Raw genomic sequence first — 26,166 nt, 5'->3', positions numbered from 1 at the left:
AGTGAGGCTGTGTTGGAAGATCGTAAAAATTAAAAGGCACTAAATGTGGAGCTGATGTTGTTGGACGCACCCTTCAATGGGAGTGCTAAAGGATAGTGTAAGTGAAGGGTTGCTTTCAGTAAAAAGAACATGTATGTGCTAACATTATTGTGGCCACGTAACAAGGAGAGAGCTTTGGCTATTGCTCTGTGTGTAAAAAAAAAAAAAAAAAAAAAAGGGGGGGGGGGGGGGAGTGTCACCAACAACAGAACCCACAGAAATCCCCTCTAGAGTCTTCAAACACCATTGGTACTGTTGTGGTATACCAAGGGAAGTAATTACATTATGTGTTTCTCTTGTCTGTAATACCACTAGTAAATTAAAACTAGTTGGGTCAAAACTATCGGGTTTTTTAATATTGTTTTTCTGGTATGCTTGTATTTTGTATTTCAGTTGGTAAGCACATGTGTTCTAATTTATAATAATCAGTTCTGAAAGCATTTAAGTAAAGCTAATGTGAAGGGAGGTTAACTAGGTATCTATGGCAAGCAGATATGTGAAGTAGCCAAAACCACCTCAGCTAAGACAACAGTTTTAGCAGCAGTAGTATAGTCTTGCCTGCATGCATTAGAAAAAAACTTTCTACTTTTTTGTATTGTATTTTTTAAAAAAAATCTTAAATTAGAGGAGCTAAATATTTACTCTGTTTTACTGTAGACTTTTAAACTTCCTTTCTGTTCTTCAGAGTGCTAATAAATAGTGTGGAGATTTCTCTCCTTGTTCTTCTATTAGTTCCTCTTATGAACCATCATGTGAGAAGAGTGCTAAAGAAAAGATTGTGCGGTGTCTGCATTCTCACAGTGATTGTGTAAGAGACATTGATTTCGGGGACCCTCCCCTACTAAGCTTCTATCTCTGTCTCTCATCAATGAATGATGTTTCCCTCATTCATTTTTCCTCATCTGGAGGATTTGAAAGTGGAGTATGTTCAGCTGTAAATTCTCCAAAGCATTAGGGCATATTCAGGTAGGCCCTGCGCAGTATCAGTGCTTGACTTAATAAAACTACACAGTTGGCACAAAGAGCTGTCTTGCATTATATTTCTAGCAGATGCTCTGTTCTTAGAATAGTTGTTTCCTTTGTGCTGGTATAAGGTTTGGATCATTGATTACGTAGAGTATACTGCACGTGTATATTCTTCTGAGGATAAAGAGAGTTACCTGTATGGTAACTGGAATTCTTAATGTGTATTCTTTCTGATCTGGATTTCTTTTGTCCTAAAGGATGTAGGAAGGAATCAGTTTATGTGGCAAGAAGCTCCACAGTGATCTGCAGTACAGAGCACAGTGGGCAGGATTAAGATTACATTCACGAATCAGTTATGCAGTGTGTTCAAGGAAACACTAAACCTAAAAACCAAAACAACAATAAGAAAAACCTCCTTATTCAAGTATGCCCAAGATAATGCATATATAGGCAATGCATCTGAGAACTGCTGCACAGAAAAAACTGTATTAATCAAATTCTTTCAGAAAATCTAGACTGTAGATACCTTTTTTTTCAAATGACATGTTTGTCTTTGTGGTATACAGTTGTTCTTGGTGTATTTCCCTGCTTAAGCAGGGTGGTTGGACAAGATGACCTCGAGAGGTCCCTTCCAACCTTAACCATTTTGTAATTCTGTGATTTATCTAGTACATTCATGCAGCAACTTATGAAAGTTAGTGTTGTAGTCTGTTGAGACTAGAATCTCTGTTCTATGCACTCTGTGCACTCTTTAAGTAGACTGAAAAAAGTCATCCTGAGTTTCTACATGCTTCTAGAAAATACTGCATTTCCTGATGTCATCCTCCTTTTCTTTCATCAAAATGTGGAGAGGTATTTCTCACTGCGTATGTTGTTACAGTCTCCCTTCTCACTGAAGTTGGAGATGGAATTGTTGTGGGGTTTTTAATGTACTGTTATTGCTAGGTGCAGTTAAATATATAGACATTACTCTTACAATCTAAACTTCACCTTTAAGACTGAATTTAGTTCTAAGAATCTGGTATTTGTGTTGCTTAACAGGCTCTCTATAAAGAAGCAGTAAAGAGTGCAGGACTGTGTTTCTTTTTGGATCAGCTTTTCAATACAGTAATTGAACAGCAGACTTTTTTGTCTTTGAGTGGCCCATAATACGTATTATAGGGGAAGAGATTTACTGCAGCAACTTTAATTCCGTACTCACATCTTGTTACTACTTGTTATGAAACCTCATAACATGGAACTTGATGAGATGGGGATATCTGACAAAGTTATTTTGTCAGCCAAATGTGTTTTGGGGTTAGTTTGCACCTATTTGTGTAGCTTCCTGAAAATTCCCAGCTGGAATATAGTAACTGCTTCATTCAGCCTTTTGTCTACTTCACTTTGTTCCAATGCTGTTTGATAAAATAAGGGACACTTTACTCCTTGAGTTTAGAGATCACAGTTTTGTGGTGCTGTAGCAGTTACAGGAATATTCAACGTTAAGTTATGCCTATGGAGCTAAAGCAAATAAAATACTATTAATTAATTAAGAGTTTTGGGAAAACTTAACACACACACACATGCTCATGGATAGCTTTTCAGAGGTTGCAGACTTCATGAATGCTTACATATTTTATGAAGAGAATTCTCCAGATGTCACAGGATGGGTGCAAGAATGAATCACTGCAGAGTTACCAGTTTTAGCATGAAAACTATGAGTAGCTTCGTGTGGAGAATAAGCACTCAAAGACATTTTGAAGTGTGCTGAGCTACTATCCTGTGTTTTTCCAAGAAAAGCACTGTTGGCAAGAAAAGCAAAGCAACTCATACATACCAACTGTGAGGTTCTAATGATTTTGATGATTACAGTAAATACTACATGTTCTGATTGTTAAACAGCTCTGTTAAAGGAGGATATTGTATGAAGCTGTGGTTCCTCTAGGGTTGTGACGCGTTCCACATCCCTCTTCCCTTGTGTACAATAAAAGTGATAGCTGCTGCTTGGACTCATTCCATCACAATGGCTTTTTTTACATATCTTTTTCCTCCCCAAAAGGACAGTGTACATTCACTATTACTTACAATGCTACCCAAACAGAAGCCCCAGAAGAATGGAATTGTTAACTTGGGTTGAATGAAAGAAGACTCAACACCTTCTTTGGGTTACTGAACCATATTTTCAAAAAAGATGAGAGAGATGAGTAAAAGGCCACTACTCTTCACAATTGCTTCTTGTAAAGATGTAGTTTATTTTTTTACCCTCATTCCTTTCTATAGCAGCACAAATTTAGTCTTGTTGAGAAAAGGGACGGGGGAAAATTTTTTCTTCCATTTCCACTTAAAAGGCTTGTTCTTATGTGTTAGCAGACAGATGAGAGCTGATGCATGTTTAGCCCAAAGTGTTATATAGATGAAGTAACCTCTAGCTTACCTCAGGGCTACCCAGCAGGTGTACTGTGCTGGGAGGCATGGGGGTGCACGCAGAACTGTCTTGTCCTTACTAGAATTTCTCTTGAGATTTGTTGTGAACTATCAGGTAATGCTAGGGCATTAGGGAAAAGCAACCGAGTAGGGAATGGAAAGAGCATCTGCTGTTTCTGAACATATCTGAACCTAACGGTAGCTTTTGATTATTCCATAATGTTTTCCTCTTTTTCTACTACTATGTATAACTGCATGTAATTGTTAAACATTTGTCCAGAAGAACTGAACATATAACCGTGAACAATTTTTTTTTTAGTGGAGCAAAAACGCTTGTCATTTGGATTGCTGCTAGTAACACATATTCTATGATACTTCATTGCAATGAATAAACGTAACATAATATGACTTAAGCATGGGAACATAATATGAATGTATAAATTTAATATAGAAACAGATTGTATTCTTGGAAAAACTTACTTTTCAGCTAAGGTAAATCCTGAAATGAGACTGAAAATGACTAAGAAAATTAACTTCCTCCTACCTATCTTGGACAGTCTGGTACATCTAAGAATGCAAGTATTTACCTTGAAGTTTGCAGCTAATTCAACAGTTACAGCACATTGCATACTATCAAATATCCCAGTTGAACAATACACTGCAGTGTTACTGTGGGATAGCTTTATGTTGACTACCAGACAAAAACCCTCTTCATGATCTGAGTCCTTAGGGATCTGGCTTAATTACCCAATATGCTTTTCTTAAGCAAGGCCATGACACTGCAGGGAACAATGGTATCCCCCAACAGGGGGAAGTTTTTAGTTAGGATAAAATAGCAGAGCATCAAAAGGAGAGGTAATAGCTTTAACTTACGTTCTTGTTGAACAACTTGTTCATGAAACTACCCCTGGGGGTTTTTTGTTTTTGTTTCGTGTTTTGTTTTTTTTTTAATCAGTCTAACTTTGTTCTGTCTAGTTCAGTTGAAATCAGAAGCTGCCTGAATGCTCAAGGTTTGAGGGCTGTATAGGTGAAAAAGCAGTTGAGCACTCTTTGAAATTGAGAAAAGAACAGAATCAACTGCAAAATTAAAAGCCCCAATGAAAAGACAAGAATGAAGTTCACTGAATTTCAGGACAGAGTTCATGTGCAAATTTCTCATAGCTACTTATGCAATTCTAATACTGTGTCTTGCTTGCATAAATAAAAAGTGTAATACCCTGGTAGTTCTCTTAAGGGAAGAAGCTGCATGCCTCTTAAGGGCATACTATTCATGTACTGGTTCTTGTTCAGTGGATGATTAGGGATGGAAGGTTGGGTGTGGGGTTTTTTTCTTTGGTTTATAAGAGTTCTGAACTGAGCCTGTGAAGGCCAATGGAATGAATGAGGGGGATGACAAAAAAACCAAACCAAAGAAAACCCACCAAACCCCCCAAACACATATGGAATTAAAATGAATAAGCAGTTCTCTAGCAGCAAAAACTAATATCTAATATGGATTTCTCTGAAAGTTGATTCACTACATAATCCAGTTGGGTGGAGCTTCAGTTGAAGCTTCCCTATTCTATGGTAAATAACATTTTATTGTTCTCTGTGTGTGCGTGTTATCTGAGGTAGTGCGGCCTCAATAAGAGGGCATTTATGTGATTGGAGGAAAACCAATAAATCTGTATTTCCACCAAACTGTAGGGTAAAATAACCACCTTCAGTTCCATTCTCTTGCAAAGTGATTTGTAAAACTTAAGTTGTCTTAAATGTGGGAATCAGTTCTCTCTGCTGACTGCAAAAAAAAAAAATAGATGTAATATAGTCAAACAGATATGCAAGATGAGGGAAAGTGTTACCCTGTTTGTTGTTGGTCTTCCCACTTTTATGTTTTGCAGGGGGACATGACCCAACATGCTTTATTTTGAAAAAAAGTTAGGAAATAAAACATTAGAACAATAAGAAATAAAAAGGACATTTGTATATTGGTATAAAATCATGAGTTAACTAACAGGGATTTAAAAATGTAGCTAACGATGTAAAATACTTTTCCTTTTTTTGAAGACAACTTCTGAGTTTCCTTTAGATTTTCCCCTAAGGTGAAATCTACTTATATGAAACAAAATGCTGAGTGTATGGATAATGTGTGCAAATACATTCTTAATGCGAACAAGTTGTAATTTTGTGTATTTCTGGAGGCTAGTATAATAGCAAACAAAAGAACAGAAAAATGAGACTTCTAATTTATTACAAATTTTTCAGACACGGGCTTCATGTCCTATTGATCGCAGACCATTTCAAGCAGTATGCAGGCTTGATGCATTAGAAGAGCAGATAAAGGTAAGTTCCAGACTTAATTTCTTAAATAATTTCAGTCATAGGAACACGCAAGTTATGCTGCAGCCTTTTATTCATACATCTGTGTTAAATAAGCTTTCCTAATGAATAATTATTGCTTTAATGTCTCTATTACATATTCGAAGCTAGGGATTATTCTTAATTATTTTTTTAAAGCAAATGTTTACAGTAATAATAATCGCAAAGCTGCTGTTGCTACTTTATACTATCTTTAAGTGTTCCTGATATATCCAAGAATAGAAGTATAGTAATTGGTCTCAAAGTGTTTTTTAACCAGGTTTTGTAAACAAGTGCTATATCAATTAGCATGCAGTCTTGCCTTTTTTTTTTTTTTAGCTGAGGTGAATCTTGTGTGTTCACAACCTCCATTTCATAGACAAAACTCATGAAGGCAAGAGGAATCAATTAATGCTAAGCCTTTTTCAACCTAAACTTCTGAATTTTTCAGCTTTCAAATATTCTGACTAATATTGCTGTGGAGAGTAACTTATTAAGTAGGAAAATAAAACTTGTTTCTGACAGATGATCTTGAAAATCTGTATCGAAAGATGCTGATAATTCTGTGTACAGTTTTGAAATTCTGTGGTGAAATTATGGTTATAAGTAATTCCGAAGCTGTTGGGTTTGCGTTGTGCTACATTTAGAAACAGGCTCCTACTACCCATTTCTCGTGCTTCTAGAGGCCCAAGTAGTCAACTGCAAAGGAACCAGACTGACAGCCACAGATACTTCCTTCTCAAAATATGCTAACATGGTTTCTAGATCTTCATTATTTTTAAAGAATCAAGGAAGCAGGTGAAAAAAGATAAACTGAAGTTTTCATTTGGAAGAGTGTAAAGGCTGTATCAAAATATACTTTTAAGGGTTCTTGTTCATAGAACTGCAGTGTAAACAGGCAGGCAGAGAACAAGGGTCCTGCTCTGAAAAAGAGCCACTGGAGCAGTAGGGGTAGATGATATGTGTGCTGAAAAATGCTGACATGGTGGTCAACATTAGCAGGGGCTCTGTCAGGACATTGCCACCTTGCCCTTTCTTATGTTCATAATTGGAATAGCTTAAGGAGTTGCTTGTAAAACCAAGGTTCTAGAATGAAGAAATACAAAATACCTAATACAAACAATTGCAGTGTAACTGTTGAAATAACTTCATGGTATGTAATAAGAATTGTATTGCTTTCTTAGAATTTTGGCGAGGTGAAAAAAAAACCAACCCAATGTTATATGAAATCCATTCGTTATTTTACTCTAGAGGAAAACCGGGTAGTTTTTAATTATGGGGAAGCATTTGAAATTGAGTGGTAGTTCAGCGTTCTCCCAGGCTGAACCTTGTGTATTCAGATCACCCAATTTAGTTTAAGACACTTAGCTTCCAAATTCTTAATGGAAGATAGTGCTTAGCTTTGAGGTACTTGCCATGGCAGTCTGAACATTCAGGGATTTTTGGTCTTGTGGAATTAGTATGCATCTCTGGCATAGCAAATATACATATCAAGGTGGAGTGGGTTTTTTCCATTTCATGAAAAACAAATGAAAAAATTTCAAATCTGCAAACTGTGAGATTAAAGAAGTAATGATTTGAAATAGTTTCAAGTCCAAACAGAATTTAAGCTTATTTTTCTCTGTAGACCTTAAGAGTCTTTGAATGTATTTAAAGCTATTGTGTATTAAGATTGTAGATTGGATTGACTTTATTTTTCAATACAGGTTCAGGTTAAAAAACAAGTAAGGAGGAAAGAAGAGGAGGAAAACTGTGCCTGCAATAAGGGAAAATACAGCCATGCAAAGATGAAAAGTTTTGTGAGGTTGGTCGTCCACTTAATTTCAAGCTTTCTAATTGGAATATTCAAAATATAAATTCAAGTGTTTTACAATGTATACCTTGGAATTGTTTTTTTAAGTTGCCCAGAAATAACTTTTGTAATGTCTTTTGTTAATCTCGCAGAAGAGCTGTGTGTCGAGACAGAGGGCCATTAGCAGCAAAATTAAGCAAAGTTGTGAAGAAAAAATACAGTAAGTTGATATTTGTCCTCTATTTGGTAGAATTGCTGGTTCCATTAAGAAAGTGTAGAATTTATATTCCTGATGAGCCTATTTATTTATTTATTTTTAATTACTTCCATTTGCATTTGAAAACCAAATACCAAGGAATAGAAGTGTGGAACTTAAGAGAACAAAATTGCAGTATGGGAAGCTACTTTTCTTATTTTACTGGAAAGACTGACTCTTCAATTTCAGTCACAAGTGAAATGGATTTGGTTTCAGCCTAAAATCATTTTCTGCATCAGACAGTTGGTGCACAGCTAATGACTAGCTTTTATTCACAGGAAATGTTTTTGTGAGAGTTCAGACACAAGAAGCACTTAGTTGTATTTTGAGGCTGCCATTTTGAGAGGCTTGTTTAATAGATATTGTTCGGTAAGTCTGTTCATAACTTTGGGAACTACACAAACAGCTGAAGAGGTGAAAACTGCTTGATATATAAAAAGGTAGTGTTGAAGGTGCATGCATTTTAATTTTACTCAGCTTGTAAACACATTGTAGATATACTTGAGATACATTCTCATTAACTTCTCATTGCGTTAATGATTTTGACAATTTAATACGCTAAAGTTAAGATCCAAGTTTTGTTTCTTATTCCACACAGGTAATATTTTGTATGACAAACGAAACAAGAAAGCTTTGTCTGTGAAGGCAAACAAGGTTGGTTCTGATAATGAAACGTTTGTAAACTTTTTTTTTCATTAAAGCATTTCTAAAACTACCTTTCTGTTTATTTTTAAGGTTAACTACTTCTATTTGTTAATTTTAGTATGATCCGAATTTTGTTATTTTGTCTCTTTTTGTCTAGAAGGAAGTAGTTAGAATGTAGTGCTAGGTTATATGAGCTTCTCTCTCAGATTAAACTTATTTTTATGGTCTTGAGTATTTTCATTTAGATTAGGATGTTGCATTATAAGATACTGTAACTACCCTGTTTTCATCTTTCTTCAAAAGAAGATGGTATCAGTTACAAGCTGTTAGCCAAGTACCATTATATGAAGGATATGAAGGTTTTCATTATTTTCATGAAAATACATAGTTGTAATCAACCAAGTAATTTGTTATATGAATAAGCCATGGAGATTATAGTTTACATCAATTTATCAACTTTTTTTTTTAATGGGAGATTACTCCCAAGAATGTTTGTGTTTCCAGGTTTCTTGTTTAGCTCATAAGTTTTAGCCTATAACACAGGCTTATAACATGCAGAATTTATAAGGACCTGTAAAGGCTCTGTTGTTTGATTTCTGCCTTCCCTCCTTTCAAAAATATTTCATGTCTCTGGGACACAAGTTTGTGATCAGTGCTTGCTTACTCAGCTGTACCTGTAAATGTATTTGCATGAAATAGTTTTAGGCCATAAATTTCATTCTGAAGTGTAAATGTCATTCTATCTTACCTGAAGTTTAAAAATTTGGAGGAAAAGCTGTCTTCAAGTTGCTGTTTTGCCTGCTGCCTTGCTTCACGTAGTATATGGGTACATACTACATCATGTGTCTTTTCAGTAGCTGGTAGCCTGAACTGTCACTTTTATTTGGTGCTTATACACCACAGTTCTCAGGGATATCTTGAGCTCCAGCCTTCCTCTTCTCAGTCAGGTATTTAGAAATTTTGGTTCTGTTTCCACGTAATGTTAAAGATACCTTTCATTGAAGTGAAGAGGTTTAAAACTGGAAGGATAGGGCTTAATGGTGGATCAACCTCTAATTTGAATTCAATGTTGGTGAAATGCTTTCATATCTAGTTTCACTGATTTATCGTGCACTAAATAGCATTAATATCTCAAAGGTTACCTGTTGCAAAAAAAGGTGCATAAACAGAAGTAGAGCCATTAAAAACCTTCAGGAGGAGGTACAGAACTCAACTATGCAATACACATTAAAAATTTAAAAGAATTTAAAAGAAAGCAATGATTTACTAACAAACACTTCATAAGGATATTTGTGGAACATCTGGATAGCTTTTTTAGATGGAGGGAGAAATGTTAATGTTCAGAATAATAGTATTTTTAAAATAAAACTTAAACCCAACAGCTTTTTAGGATAAACTTAGAATTTGCACACTGATGAAATAGGGCCTGTTCCAATCATGCAAAACCAACATCAAAACCAAATCTGTGCCAAAGTTTGATGGAGCATATAGATAATGATGGCATACTTTTGAGACATGTATTTACATACATCCCATTACGAAGTTTATTTTTCATCAGAGTAAATATATTCTGAAAGAAAATGACAGGAAGACTCTGTAAGTTCCCATTTTAACATACCAGTCATGGGGAATGAACAGGAATGTTTTAGTCAGATTTGAGGTGGCATTGACCCTTTAGGTGAAAGGATATAAATGGCAAAAATGGTCAGCGTAGGCAAATGTGTCAGTGTGGTAGCCTGGGAAAAGTGCCTTTGTGTGAGGGACAATAAACAGACACACCAGTCAATCTTCAATTTTGTAGTCCTACTTGAAGCCAAAAGAAAATCCCAGGTACTTACATTAGGTTTTCGTGTTACTTTGAAAGCAAACATTCCGTGAACTGCTGCGAAGGGGTCTGTCTGAAGGTGCTAGCGCTGTACTTACTGTGGTTCATTAGGTAGCAGAAATGGGAGCTATGAAATAGTAAAGATCAGGCTCATTTATTCATAATTTCTGTATGGACGGTTAAAGATTTTGCTGTGGAAAGCCTATATAAAACATAAACTTTATCTGCAAAGAGCAGATGTTGAATATTTAGAGACCGAATAGAGAAAATTTGTTTTCTGTAACTGCAAATCTCAGCTTATAACTATAGCGCTACTATGGTGCCTGCTTTTTGTGAGCTAAAGTCTTGCTGACATGATTTCAGTGCATCTTCATGTATTAAATGTTAATTATTTTATTTTATTTTGGATGTCTTTAATTCATAATAATTTTTTTTGTAGCCCAGAAGACAGACCTGCTGGAATGACTGCTTCAGAACTAATTTCTTCAGCACACTTCCGGCCAGTGGTAGCAATGAAGAATCCTTTTTTAGCTGTAGAAATGACTGGTTAGTATATACTAGTGCTTAATATAAACTGATGGGTTACTGTATTGTAGATGCTGTAGTTCCTTCTGCTTCTGTCTGTATATACTATGTTGAAATATTTTGAAGATTGGCTGGGTTTATGAATTCATTGATGAAGAGCAGTTAAAGGATAAACACAAACATTTTAAAATGAGTATTGTTAAGGGCACACCACAATTTCTGTCATGTGTTCAACATTAAAATACTTAAGTGTGTGCTTTTAATCTCGTTGATTTAATATGAGTTAATAAGTTTTATTTTTAGCTCTTATTTAAACTCCCTGCTGAATTGAAGCAGGATAGGAGAGGGTTAGTCCTGTTATTACAACAGCAGTTAGCAAAACAGTTAACACTAAATATCCTGGTTTGCGTCAGAAACAATCATCTTTGTTGTTGTTCCTTGACTCCAAGAGGAATACTTTAAACATACATGAAGCAATTTTGCTTAATGAGCCTAATACTTAAGAAGGGGTGTAAAAAAAAAAAAAAAAAAAATTTTTTTTTTTTGGTTGAGAAGATGGAAGAAGAACAGTCCATAACATTATTTGGATCACATGGCCTAATAAAAAAATTATTGTGTTTATATATTTTAGCAGTCTGTAAATGAAAAAACCTTTTGCCATGTATGCAACAGTATTAATTTGTCAAGGATGCAGAGTTTCTCCATCTTTCATCTGCCCAGAAGACACATTTCATCTCCTGTTTTCCATTCTGTCTGCCTCATTTATTTAGGACTTCTGTTTACTATGACTGCTTTTTCCTTCTAAACAATAACCATGCATAGTTTCATCATGACTGTTGAAAGTTCTACTACAGTTAAATAAAAAAAAAAAAAGTCAAGCAATTATTGAAATACAAAGTCATCGTAGTACAAAGTTAACTTTTTGTATGGAATTTGTATTTCAGTACAGAATTTATAGAAGTCAATGAAGCGATCAGACAGAAGAGACAAGAACTGGAATTGTCCTGTTCATCTGTGCTTGCTAGAGTTGAAAGGTATGTTGTTTGGATCTTAATATAACACTTCAGGCTTGGAATTTGATTAATTCAAATTGCTCCTTAGATAGAATATCATTGGATCATAAAACTAAATAATTTTTGCATGTAACTTGCTAAATCTTTGTGTATTTGCTGCATGCTGGTTTTATTCAATTGATTCTTTTCTGTATATCTTAGTGCTTTTTTTGATACTCATGGCAAGCGTAGTAACTCCCACTGACTTGTGCATCTTACATTTCTGTGGAAAAAGTGACATATTAAGTTAAAATATATTGTCTATTTGGAAGTTAGTGTTCAATGTGCTTTTTAAATTATTTCTAACATTAGAAATCAGACTACATTTGCTTTAACATCAATCTGATTCTCATCCCTCCACTTTCACGGGTTGGTTGTAACACTTCTTTCTGTAATTGTTTATAAACAAATGCATCTAGAAGGAGTTAAGAGGGGTTCTATCCAATGAAACAGAAAACATAAAACATTTTTTTTTGTCAGAGAGCAGATGTTAAAATATCCCCAAAGGATGTTTTCATTAATATAAAGCAGAAGCATAACAATAACTGATTTTAAAATAACAGAGTAAAAAATAGGTGCTGTCCGTGATCTTAATTTCACTACTTATTTCTTTACTATCTTTGGCATAAAACAAAGGCTAAAGACAAAAGAGAGAGAGATTTTCATTTGTAATTAAAATTTGCACCTAGGATTTAAAGAATGAATTTAATTTTTTTTTTTTTACATGTACTTTTTCTTATGGAAAGTTTCATTCCAACTCAGTGATAACTTAAAAATTGTAGATCTATAACTAAATCCTGTTTTTGCCCAAGGTTTACTGAGGGAGTCTGAATAAGTATATATATATTTTGTATGTTTGGGGGAAAAAAAAAAAAGCCTTTACTAAACTATTGTGTAGATTATTTCTCATTTTTCTGTAGAAAAGGCTATTCTTCTGCTGAAGTACTAAATCAGTGTTCAGAATTTCATTTCCAGTAGTATAGCCTACTAATTTGGAGTAGACTGTTACAGTTCTGTGTTTGGTTTTGAAGAAAGCCAAATGTATATTGCTTTAACATAATGTACCTTGTTCAAACTGTTGTACTGGATTAGGCCTTAATATAAGCCTGAAATTAGAGAAGGAAAGTTTTGTTTTCTGTCAGCTTTGCCTTTCTCTCCAACTGTGATGAGGTTGGAAGTGTCAAGGTTGCCTAATGTTTTGTTTTGTGCGTTGTTTCCAAAACTTGCTACAACAAGCTAAAACAGCTAATATTAATGCTTTTACTTTTCCAGAATTCCTTTAATGTCTTATGGAGCAGAAGCTGAGACCTTTCTTCTCACTTCTACTGCAATGGCAGGGACAATTCTTCCAACAGATATCAGGCCTTTGGAAAACTTTGGTAAACTATTTTTTTGTAAGTTTTATTTATAGCTCATGTGGAGTATTGTTAAAATATGATGCTCAGAAATCAAAGCGGAGTATATAGTTACAGTTAATAGAAAAAAAATATCTGTTTTGCTGCAGTTTGGTACTATTTCAAAATCAACTGGTTTATTTCTGAAATTAGACTATAGAAGGTCAGCCAGCCACCCCAAAACTGGCATAACTGTTCTTCATTTGAAGATCAGTTCCATTTCTAAATTCAACACTTTATTTCATGTTACAACTTCTTTTCCTATTGTTCAAGGCTAAATTTCATTTTGATACATTATGAATTGCTGGACATATTTCAGTTGTATATTGTGCAGTGTGAGGAATAAACTGTTTCCTGACAGAGAAGAGGAGTAGTCAGGAAACAGTGCAGCCTATGGATCTCTTCCGGTGTGCCTACATGCCCTACAGGGCAAAAGCTTGCAAAGGTGCTCAAGCTCAGAGTCTGTCAGGAATTTAGCAGAAGACAAAGACATGAAAGGAATTACCTTCCTCTGGTTGATCTAATAGTCTCTCTCTCCATACTCAGCAAGAATGTAGTTTCTCTTCCAACAGGCTGCACAAGTTCAAAGAGGTGAAAACAAAGGAGCACTGTTTTTTAAGGCTAGCAATGATACCTTCTTTGAATTGGGAATTCTGCTACTTTCACTTGACTAGTAGGCAAAAAGATGGGAGAGATTTGGGTCTCTGGGCTCACAAAAATTGTGAGGAAGTAAGTGAATTGCTGGAAAGGGTTAAGTAGTTGAAGGATCATGAAAAAGATACTTTATTCATTCATCTGCATTCTTGTTAAAGGTACTTATTTCACTTCTGCATTTTCCAGTGAACAATGGATAGGTTGCTTTCTTAGGCTTCTGATGTTTGGCAGTGCAATTTAACTGATGCTTAACAATTTCTGCTTCTAGCAGTAGTGAATGTACATGCTGGCTCATATCTCTGGACTTCCCTTCACCTTTCTACTTACAGAGTCAGGCTTCTTTGTTAATACGCACCAGAAGCATTTAAAAAACTAACTAACCAACCAAACAAAAAAACCCCAAACCTGAAACAACAGGTTTTTTTCCTCTCATCAGACAAAGACTATTTAAATAAGCTCCAAATTATTTTTCAACATTAGACTATTTAGAACATGTAAGTAATTGCTGTTGATAATATCAGCAACTGATCTACAAATACTGATAACATTGTCAACTCCTAAGACAGAACATGGAACTAAATCCCTTATGCTATATTTTGGGAGAGGCAGGAGATTTTGAGTTTGAATCTTGACAGCAAAAGAAAAGGAAATTATTTTTCCAGATATTTTTGTTTTTAAATTTATATTTAGAACAGAATTTTCTCATTTGTCATCTTGATTAGAACTTTGATATGTTTTACGTAAGCATTCCACTTCCTCTCTTAAAGGTGTGATTTTGAAATGTGAAATTATCACACTAACAAGACACAGCAAATACATTCTTAAGTTATTTTTGTATGTTTCCATACGTTCTTGCCTGAACTTCAGGTGTGTAATGTTCAAATACCTCAAATAATGCCAGTCACCTAAAACTCCATTGGAAGTTCTTTACCACACATGTTGTTTTCTTGAAACATATGGTGCCTTCTATACCATTGATACCACTGGTTTTCATTATCTTAAGTGATAATTTGATCTAATCAACATCCAAAACTCAAAACTATATTTTTTTGCTTTAAGGTTATCAGATGCTAAGTTTACATTTAATGGACAGTGGTATGGTTTTGATTCTGCTAACAAAGTAGTAAATGATAGAGTATTTTGTGCTGTTACATATGTGTCTTATTCCTATCTTATTTTTATATAATTTGTTTAAGAATACATTAAACAAATAGTGCAGTAAAAGCATGGGAAATAACTACATTATACAGAGTTAGAATCAAGACTCTGTGTGATGTGATAAATACATTGCAAAATCCATAGAAATTAATCTTTCTTAGCAAGTTTCTACTATTTGTGTATGAAAATGAAGCTGTAAAAAGCCCCTAATTTACACACCAAATCCTTAATGCTTTCTGAAGTCTACACGACTTAATGGACATCTCAAGAAATTGATTTAGTTCTGAAAAGAGTATTACATTCAAGCATACTTAGTTAATTATCATTAATCTTTAATTCCTGAGCTGTCCCTCATAAGCTTTCATAGGTATCAAGAGAACAGTCTGTTCCCTTTGCAATGAATATAACCCTTGGCTTCCCTACAAAAACTTTTGTCAAATTGTGGGTTGCATGAAATAAATTAATACAGTATCAACACAAGAACTGCTGTGTTGCTGTGTGTGACTTACAGTCATTCTTCTTAGAGTTTTAGGGGGGTTTTATGCACCCTAGGCTGTCTTAGAACTTGCACTCCTTATTCAGTTTGTTAGGCGCTGCACACACCCCGGGGGCCTTACGGCAGAATTTAAGTCCAGTTTGTCATGGAGTGTGCAGGGTCTGTCTTAGAAGTCATGAATGAGTTTGCACTATCTGAAATTAGATTGTGTAGAGAGGTATGCTGTCATTGCTGCTTCTGATCAACTGCTTCCCATGTGATCATCCATTGATGACCATTTAAAAATGGCACTTTCTGTGCTATTGAGCTTCACTTCTGTAATACTGAGGCTTCACTGCCAGCAGGCTAACGTTTTAGAATGACAGGTACTGCTATATGCTAACAGTGTTGTGTGGTTAATTTGTTACTTTTTTAATAGCTTAAATGCTGACTATCTTTGAACAGCAACATCAATAGCAGTTTCATCATGAATGCCATTAATGTCCATGTAGCCATGCCAGCAATGTTTATAAAATGTGTGTCTCAATGTCTAAGGTATCACTTTGTTAGCTTGATTCTGTTCTTAAAAAAAAAAAAAAAAAAGTCTGCACAAAAAAAAAAATGCTGTGGCAACATTTCATACTAAATCTTAAATTGTATTATTTGAGGATATCTGTTAAACTGGAGAAGGTCATTTTATGTGCTTAGCTGTGTTTGGATAAATAATAATTATTATTATTATCATCATCAAACTTTAATGTATTCTGCTTTTATTAGAATCTTCAGGCAAAGGATATGCTGTTGCATGTACCCAAGAGGGAGAAGAGAAAAAGCAAGCTTCTGGTTCGTCTGGCACTAGAGGAAATAGAAGGAAATCAGTTAATACTACTCCTAGAAGAAGGTCTGCACGAAACAGCAAAAATGAGACTCTGGGTCAATCTCGGAGCTCACCTCGGTCAAGCAGTTCTGCATGTGGTGCCCCTGATGGCAATAACTCATCTCTGAATAAATCTCCTTCAGAATCAGAGAAGGCTCCTCCAAAACGAAAGTCTAAAAGAATAGTTAAACAACAAACACCTGTGGTTAAAAAGAAACTGAGAAGTTCTGCACGTTCTGAAAAATCGTCCAGTGATTCAGTGGAAGGTGATGACATTGCTGAGTCTGAAGCAGTTCTAACATTAGATAAAGACCAGCAGTCAGATAATGAAAGCAGTAACGCAAGCCTTCCACAGAGAAATAATGTGGAAACAGAATCTGCTAATGGATTGGAAAGCTGTAGTGAACATGCAGAAACTGAGGAAACTACAGAAGAATGTGACAAAGTTGAAGATACTTCAGGCAACACGGATGTAAGTTTTTCTGTCCAAGAACCTCCAGTATTAACTTCAGGGGGCGAAAATCAAGAATTTGAAGTAAAAGGAGTTACTGAAAAAAATGTAGATCTTAAAAATCAGGACATCTGTGAAAATACTCCTGAACAAATGGAAACAGTAGCCAGTCCCAGAGATGAAGCATGTGACCATGCAACTTTTGAAAATGTAGATCAGGCATTGTGTAGTCCTCAGAATGAATTGTTGGAGAACGTAGAAACTTTGACAAAAGTAGATCAACCCATAGCTAGTCCAGAAAATGAATTGTTGGAATATCCAGAACCTTTGGGAAAAGATCAGCCATTAGAGAGTCCCAGAAGCGAATTGCCTGACCATCCAGAAGCCATAGAAGTAGATGATTCCAAGGCTGAAGAAAAAGCAGTAGTAGACTGTGCAAGTACAAATATCGAAAACTTAAAAACTGTTCAAGATGAAGAACCAGATACATTAATAGACAGTATTTCTACGGACAGTACATCAGAACAATCCTTAAAAGAGAACACCATGCCAGAAAGTGAAGAGGTTAGAACTTCAGAGTCACCGCAGGTAAATGCTGAACATAAACATTTTGGTGAAGATAACAATGAAATGATACCAATGGATTGTGACTCATTTTGCAGTGATCAGAATGAACCTCAGATTGAGCAGTTACCACCAGTTGAAAGTACAGAGCAAGGAAAAGTGAACTCTTTACAGTGTGATGTGGGAAACTGTACATCAGCTTCAGGACTTTCTGATGAAAAAGATGAAACTATTCCTCAAGAAAGAGAGTGCCAGTCAGAACTCAAAAAAGATAAAAAGACTCGAACTAGAAGGTCTAGATTTCACTCTCCATCAACAACTTGGTCTCCTTCTAGGAGAGAGGGCAGGAAATCTCAGTCACCATCCCCTAAAAGGGAGATGACCAGAGACAGGAGCTCACGATCACCCAAGAAGGAAACTGTCAGGGAAGGAAGGAGATCCTTATCTCGGTCTCCAAAGAGAGAGACGCTCAAAGATGAGAAAAAAACACCGTCTAGATCTCCCAAAAGGGAAACTGTCAGGGAAAGTAGGAGATCATCTTCTCGGTCAAGAACTAAGGATTCGTCTCCAAGGCAAAAATCTAGGTCTCGAAGCAGTGATAGAGATAGTCAAAGAAGAGATCGTGACAGAGAAAGAAGAAATAGGAGGTGGTCTAGGTCACGGTCACGATCTAGGTCAAGATCGCGATCTAGGACAAGAAATAAAGGTTCTTCGTTCTCTAGAAATGAGAGGGACAGTCATTCACCTCGATGGAAAGACAGATGGGCAAATGACAGCTGGAGGAGTCCCAGGGGAAATGATCGATACAGAAGAAGTGATCAAGAAAAACAGAATGAAAATCTTAAAAAAGAGAAGGACAATACAGAAAAAAACAATGATGATCAGTGTTCTTCAGACAAGCGGAGAAATGATTGTCCAGACTGGGTAATGGAAAGGATAAACTCTATTCCAGAAGTCAGGAACAGAGAGAGAGATAAACCACATTGGGATGACAGCAGGCATGATAATTCAGGACAGTCTTGGAATAAAAACTTTGGTTCAGGTTGGATTCCAAATCGAGGTAGAGGTCAGCGTGGCCGAGGTGGGCGTGGAAGAGGTGGCTTCATGTATGGAGACCAGAGTGAAAATCACTGGCAAAATAGAAAACCTGTCTCAGGGAACTCCAGTGGTTCTGGGAATGAAACTTCAAGGTGCCCAGAACATCAGCCATACAAGCGTAAGAACGAACAAGATTATTCTTTCGATACACCTGCTGACAGATCTGGGTGGACATCTGCATCCAGCTGGGCTGTAAGAAAGACTTTACCTGCTGATGTGCAGAATTATTATTCAAGAAGAGGACGGAATTCGTCAAGCCCGCAGTCTGGATGGGGAATGAGACAAGAAGAGGAGACACCTGAACAAGGTATTCATGGGTTTGAAACATAAAAGCTTAGTCACAGGTACAGTAGCCGAGTAAAATCCTAATCACATTGGCCTATCCTGAGTTGAATAGTTCTTCAAAATAATTCAGGATGAATCTATGGTCTTTTTGCAACATGGAGGTTTGTAGGTGTGGAGTTTGGAGATTTCTTGTGTTTTGATGGCTTTTTGGTTTTGTTTATAGTTAGTTGTAATTTAAGGACTATGCATCTGAAGAGTGCTGGTTAGGTAAATCGATTTGGTTGAAGAGAAAGCATATCCTCTTCATGCTTACTGTTAGCATCTGCACGTCTTTTTAAAATGTACTTTTTTTCAATGAGATTTGCATTTGCCTGTGCAGACCCACACAGTAGATTCCAGAGATGACAGATGATTATGTTGACATTTATCTTGCTTCTAAATAAGCATTTTCCTCTTTGTATGCCTAAAAAATCTAGGGAGATTTATAAATGCAAACCTGGTATTTTTACTGTACTTTAGCATTAAATTCCTCTAAAGTCTCAATGGAAGTCTAATATTTTTTAGTATTTTGTATCCAAAAAGTAACTGCCCTGACAGAAATAAACTTCTTGGTAGAAAGTGAGTTAACTGTGGATGAGATTTGATTCTGAATAGTGAAGAAGTCATCCACAGATTATTAATGCTCTGAAGTAAAAGACAGATATGAATTGTATTTAAAAACTGTAAAATCCAGTTCTGAAGGCAACCACATTTGCACTTTCCCATTGTCTCCTTGTTTTGTCTTACATGTTTATCCATTTTCATCATATACGCCAGCAGTTTTCTTCCTCTTTTCAGAGACAACTGCATCAACGGCTTCTTAGTTTTGAGGCAACTTTGTCAACCTTCAGTCCGCTGCAGGCAAAAATTATCAAACCTTTAGTTGAAAGTATTGTATGATTTACAGACTTTATTTCACATAGTTCAGCAGCAATACACTGTTGTGTCCACTTGTGGAATGTGAATTCAGCTGAGAATAGTACAGTGATCTCTCAAAACTGGATAAAACAGGTTAGGTTGACATCATGACATGGTTCTGGGCAAAACGGTCCTGGGCAACCTGCTTTTGCTGACCCTGCTTGAGCAGGGGGGGTTGGACTAGGTGGCCTTCCAACCTCAGTGATTCTGTTTATCCTGTGATCTTTAAAAAAGGTGATTTGGGGTGAGGCATAAGGGTTTAAATCTCATTCCCTGTGAATTAGGAGACAGGGTTCCTCAAGGAAGGGATTCTAAGGGAAGGACATCTGAATTATAACCCATAAACTGTTTCTCAGAACTAATTTCTTGACTTATGAAAGGCTTGCTGCTTGTATCTAGAGTTTAACTTTTCAGCTTCTGTTGAAGACAGATAGTAATTTTTTAAAGTGCCACCCCAGAGGTTGTTTTTACTTCTAGGCTTTACCTGTTGTACCATTTACAGGGTTTTTGAACAATTCTTTCTGAATATGAACATCTTTGAAATTGGTTGAGGAAGATTTATTATTCAGTGAAAAAAAAACCCAGCAGAGTATTTCTACAGTTACCAGAAATAGCTGCAGTGAGTGTGTGTGAATCAGGCAAAGGGGAGCAGAGCGTTGCATATGTGATAACGTATGACTAACCTGCAATTGCAGAAGCTGGATAAGTTGTGTTGTCTTCCTGCTGTTTGGGGGAGAATTACTGTTTTGTTGCAGTGAAATAATTTATTAGCTGTGTTGTGGGAACAAGTAGAATAGAAATTCAAAATTGAGACTTCCCTAGTAACCTGAACTTTTTAAACTCAGAAACTAGTATTTGGCTCTGTGACATGATGAGGAGCAGCTGAGGGAACTGAGATTGTTTAGTCTGGAGAAAAGTAGGCTGAGAGGAGACCTTATCGCTCTCTACAGCTACCTCAAAGGAGGTTGTAGTGAGGTGGGTGTTGGTCTCTTCTCCCAAGTAACTAGCAATAGGACAAAAGGAAATGGCCTCAAGTTGCGTCATGGGAGATTTAGATTGGATATTAGGAAAAATTTCTTCACCGAAAGAGTGGTCAAGCATTGGAACAGGCTGCCCAGAGAGGTGGTGGAGTCACCATCCCTGGAGGTGTTCAAAAAACATGTAGACGTGGCACTTTGGGACATGGTTTAGTAGGCATGGTGGTGTTGGGTTGACGGTTGGACTTGATGATCTTAGAGGTCTTTTCCAACCTTAATGATTATGTGATTCTGTGACATGTCTGGTGATGAGTGTAATAATGTAATGCAATATCTTTAAAATACTCAGATGATAGAAAGCTTTTTGATACTCCATACTTCATAAAGAGTGTTGACACCTGGCTCTACTTCTACTTTATGAAGTACAGATTTTCTACTTTATATACTGTCTGATTTTTCTTTTGATAGATCCAAACCTCAAAGACCAAGGCAACCAGCAAAGTGATGGTTCTCAGTTACCAATAAATATGATGCAGCAACAAATGAATGTAATGCCACAAGTGAATGCACAGCACCAACCCATGAATATCTTTCCGTATCCAGTGGGTGTCCATCCTCCCATGATGAATATGCAACGCAGTCCTTTCAACATCCACCCTCCGATGCCCATGCATCTCCCTACCGGAGTGCCTCTCATACAGGTAGCTGCTCCCACAAATTTGTCTCAGGGATTACCTCCGCCTCCACCTCCACCCCCACCATCTCAACAAGTCAGCTACATTGCTTCACAGCAAGATGGAAAACAATTGCAGGTATGCTTTATCAGAAGCCAAGGCAAGAGCAGTATTGAAGTAATACCACTTAAGGGTTTCTTACATTGAATACCATAGTCTTGATAAATTTATACTTGCAGTTTCTTTCTCTCTTGCCTGTCTGTCTTCCACCCCACACGAAATTTAAAGTGGAAGTATCCATGAGGATATGGGTTGTTTTGGGGCTGTAGCTTTTTAATACTAATACACACCACCATGACTGGGGTTTTGTGGTAACAAGGTGTTCCAGCTGGTAATGGAACACTAAAAAATTTCATCAACGTTGTCCACTACCTTTTTCTTCTGAGAAGTGCCCTGTTTCCAAAACTAAGCTTTCCCTTTCAAAACCTGATTTTTAAGCTTTAGAAAATGCTTGAATCCCTTTTCAGCAGCGCGTAGGAAGTGACCTCAACCTCTTTGTTGCAGTTCTCATCCCATGGGGTGTATCAGAAGAAAATTATCAAGTACCGCATGGCACCCATTTGTTCCATACTTTCATTCTCCAGCTGTCACTATCTCAGCGGCTTCCCCCCACACACACATTTTCTATTCTGTTTAATCTTTTGAGCCTCTTTGTTAATAATTTCCAAGCTTTCTCTGGTACGTTTTACTTCCCCCTTCTTGCCTGATTCTCCTGTTTTTGCATGTCCTGTTTGAAACCTAACTCACAATTCATTTCTCCAGTTTCAAAAAGACTCTGCCGTGCTTGGGGCAGGTCAGACCATCTTTTTGTGCCTATCTTAAACAGCCTTTGTGTATGTGAGCTCCTCCTGTAGCCAGCTGTTTATATTAAGAGCTTTTATATCAGGGAAAGGAATATGAACAACTTCCAGGAGAATACATGGCCCTGTGAGGAGATGTAACGCTGCATCTGTGACTGAGGTTTGTGCTTTTCTGCTGTTGCAGGCTGCCTGCTCTAACCTAAGATGCTTTCCCCTGCATCCCAGGTTGAAAAAGTGATGTCCTAGAAAAACGATTTCTAACCCTCTGTTTTCATGCATCATCTCTAAAGATTTGAAGCAAACTGATAAATGGCCTACATTCTTTTCACTTTCAACTGCTGTTATCCATTCATATTCATTAACTTAGAACAAAAGGAGTTAAGTACTGTGGGAAATACTGAGTGGGGTTACAGGCCATATGAAATACTTTAATACTCTGCAAGGTACTATTGGGACTAAAATGCTGGTAGATTGCTTGTTGATTTGATTAATGCCTGCTATGAAAATATTTTCAGAATTGGAAATGCAGTAGGTTTAACCTCTAAAAATATAAGAAGTCAGAACGTGGGCTACAGAACTCTGTGAAATAGAGTATCTCATGCAGCAATAAATATGTTTCTATAAAGAGTGTGTATTGCTCCAAAATACAGTTATTTGTTAGTAAAGCCCCTGTTATGTTTGTTGCTCTTACCTTCTTTGTGGAATGGCATCCGTGAACCTGAGTGCTTTTGGGAGCTGCTGCTGCTTTTTCTTTGAGCTTTCACTGCACGAGTCCTTGGTGGTAGCACAGTGGAAATTACTGACTGCTGTGGGACTCCACCTGTCCTTCCTCTTGAAAGGAGGATGAAGAGCACGCAGTGGCAAGCGTTAGCATACTGATTATAAACAGCTCAGTATCTGTGTCCTTTCCAAGGAGGTCAAATTCCTGTTTCATTATTTTCCATCTGGATAAATGCAGATGTGAAAAAAGTAATGGTGATGACCTGCAAAAAAGTAGGAGTTAGGGCAGCCTGCCAGAAACATGTTGGGAGGATGCCACCTTGACTTTTGCTAAAAATGACCTCTGTCTGAGGTCTGCGAGCCGATTAATTTTTCGGTTCCAAAGTATCGACAGTGCCCATGGTATCATTTGGTGATGTTTGGAAATGTACAGAAAATGGCTTTTCCTGAAGAACAGATGCAGCGTTTCACCTCTAGCCTCAAGTAGACTCGTCGGTGTGTTTATATTTGAAATTTACTCACAAGTTCAAGCTGATAACAGATAGGATAATAAATGTTTTCAAAGCGGCATTGTTATGATGCAGGAATGCAAGTGAGGTTTGAGGTAACTTTTTGTAAGTATGTTTAGGTGCCAAGTTTTAAAAACCTCTTCATGTGATTTACAAAACAGGGCTTCCTATACTGCCGTGTGGCAAGCAGAGAGGTTCTGCAGCCATAAGCGTCCTTCCTCTTGCGTAACACCCTCCATGCCTGTTTGCAGGATACTTTGCTTTATCACTGGGATCGGAGCCAGAATCTAGCAACCGCAGTGGTGACGTGGTTTCAAGCTTTGTTTCAAGTGGCAACATGACTTTTCAAGCTCTATTTTTTTTCTCCTTTGAGTAGATCTGATAGACTATAAGTACGTTCCAAAATGATGGATAGTGTGGAAAGAAACTAGCTAATGAACCAAAGCATGTAATACTGAGGCTTTTTCTATAGTTGCTGAGGCTTCTAGAAAGGCACATTGTCATACTGAAGGATAATGTATTAACTACTGGTAACTTTTCAAAACAGGGTATTCCAAACGCTGCTCATGTAAGTAATAACATGAGTGCTCCAGCCTTGCCTGCTCCAACAGCAGTCCTGGGAAATGTGGGAACAGTTCAGGGACCAAGTTCGGGTAACGCGACGTCATCAAGTCACATCAAAAGCTCTAATGCAGCTGTAAAATTGGGAGAAAACAAAGCAAGTGTAACAGTGGAAGCCAGTGCAGATAGCTCGAAGAAGGACCAGGCAAGTTCAAAGTTCAGAGTATATTTATATATACTGTTTTATTTATTTATATATTATATATACACAAATTCTGATATGCTAAAAAGTAGCAAACTATGACAATACCCCTTCTGTGTAATATACTTGATACCATCGTGTATGTGATACTTCTGTGGCAGCTGTAGGACATAAATGAGCAAGCTGACTCTCTTTAATGTCATCTTCTTTAAAGCTACACGATTATGAATAATATTGTAATTGCTGTGGGACAATATTCTGTTCTTAGTAAAACCCAGGCAGCTCTCACGAGAGCTACAATGTGAGCGAGGGGAGCGGGGTTTTCTAGTCTTCTGTAGCGACTTCTTCCTGTAAAGTTTCAGTTTGTGATTGGTAAAAAGAAACCTATGCAGGCAGTGAAAAATAACACTCAAGTTTGTTTTTTCATCAGAAATTGTTAATTCAAGAAAAAGCGGCACAAGAGGTCAAACTAGCTATTAAACCTTTCTACCAAAATAAAGACATCACTAAGGAAGAATACAAAGAAATTGTACGGAAAGCTGTAGATAAAGTAAGTTGATCTAGTAATCTGAAATGCATGTGTTGCAGTTGAGGTAGGGTTTGGGGTGGATTTCTTAATCTCATGGGAACAACTGGTAGTTGCTGGGAGAGGGAACAGGAAAAGCAAAAATACTTTGGTCTTTGTCCATCCACGAGAGCTTTCTCAGCTCCTCAGAAGGTAACTCATTTATTGTGTGAAAGAGTTGAAGGGGAATTCAGAGGTATTTGGAAAGCAGTTGGGAAGTATTAGGAGATTCTGAAGTTGTTCTGCCTGAGATGGAGAACCCTGGGCTCTTGGGGAAATGAATACATAATGTGGAACAGTGGCAAATCGACAGAAATGTTTCAAACTTTTTTTTTCTTTAAAACTGTTGTAGGTTTGTCATAGCAAGAGCGGAGAAGTTAATTCTGCAAAAGTGGCAAATCTAGTGAAAGCGTATGTAGACAAATACAAACATTCACGGAAGAAAAATCCCGAAGAGGCGGTGTCCTGTGAAAGGAAATAGAACATGCTTTCAGTTTTTAATTTTATTCTATCTGCAAAGTGCAATTTCAACATGAACCGTTAACTGAAAATTGTACATGACAGTGATTTGAATCTGGTTTTGATAAAATTATTTTTCAATGTAGTATATAATGTTTTGTTCTAAAGAAATATAGATCTACAGGGCAACTTCTTTATTCCTTTTTAAAGCAGATGTCTAAAAAAAATAAAGGTGTAAAGAAGAATCATTAGGAATGTACGATTGTGTGGATACTTAGATGTACAGCATTTTGACTTGAATAACAGAGTGCATTAAATTAGAAGCTTCTGCGTACAGTGGGTTTGGAACAGGTATGTACAGTACATGTAATCGGTCAGATTAAAGTAAAATTTTTCTTTTGATTTCTCCCTAATTATAGCAAAGATAAAATAATGTATTGCCTTGACAAATATTTTAGCGTTAACTGGACAGGCTGAATGCAGGGGTCACAATGTGTATATAAAAAAAGCACATGGAGTTGTCTGAACAGAAGAACTGTTTAGATTTTAAAAAGGAAAATCATAAACAGTAAAATGCAGTGCCCAAAACCCTGGGCGCTGCACATCTGTTGTAACACCAAATAAAAATTATGCTGCTTGGTTTTGTTTGTGACGTTTTTCCATTTGTTTCAAGATAGTGGGATGAACTTGAATAATTTTTATGTGCTGAAAGCCCTCATTCACCACACACTGACAACCTCAGTTCATGTCTAACCCTGCCCTGAGTTAGTAGGGAAGTAGTAGGCTAGAGCTGGATGTTCAGGAACATAAACCAGTTTCTTCTTCTAGTAAAATCAAGAAAGCTGGAATTTGTTACTGGTTCCCGTTGGTCAGAGACCACCAGTTG

At 36.8% G+C, this 26,166-nt stretch overlaps 1 protein-coding gene across 3 annotated transcripts in view; it reads left to right on the top strand.

Moving 5' to 3' along the window:
- Positions 1-25,920, top strand: part of SCAF11 (SR-related CTD associated factor 11) — a 42,694-nt gene extending 16,774 nt beyond the window's left edge. For 2 of the 3 annotated variants that reach the window (XM_054827832.1, XM_054827838.1), the window contains exons 4-15: positions 5,653-5,730; positions 7,452-7,549; positions 7,690-7,757; positions 8,392-8,447; positions 10,703-10,809; positions 11,733-11,822; positions 13,113-13,219; positions 16,299-18,818; positions 21,199-21,542; positions 24,041-24,259; positions 24,687-24,806; positions 25,174-25,920. In XM_054827832.1, the coding sequence (XP_054683807.1) occupies positions 5,653-5,730; positions 7,452-7,549; positions 7,690-7,757; positions 8,392-8,447; positions 10,703-10,809; positions 11,733-11,822; positions 13,113-13,219; positions 16,299-18,818; positions 21,199-21,542; positions 24,041-24,259; positions 24,687-24,806; positions 25,174-25,302 (3,936 nt within the window). In that variant the 3' untranslated portion in view covers positions 25,303-25,920. The remainder of the gene's footprint in view (positions 1-5,652; positions 5,731-7,451; positions 7,550-7,689; positions 7,758-8,391; positions 8,448-10,702; positions 10,810-11,732; positions 11,823-13,112; positions 13,220-16,298; positions 18,819-21,198; positions 21,543-24,040; positions 24,260-24,686; positions 24,807-25,173) is intronic. The other variant, XM_054827848.1, reaches the window with a different exon arrangement.
- Positions 25,921-26,166: the final 246 nt, after the last annotated feature.

The sequence above is a fragment of the Grus americana genome, chromosome 1 (genome assembly GCF_028858705.1).
Source record: "Grus americana isolate bGruAme1 chromosome 1, bGruAme1.mat, whole genome shotgun sequence".
Taxonomy (NCBI): Eukaryota; Metazoa; Chordata; class Aves; order Gruiformes; family Gruidae; genus Grus; species Grus americana.
This window is presented reverse-complemented; position numbering and strand designations above follow the sequence as displayed.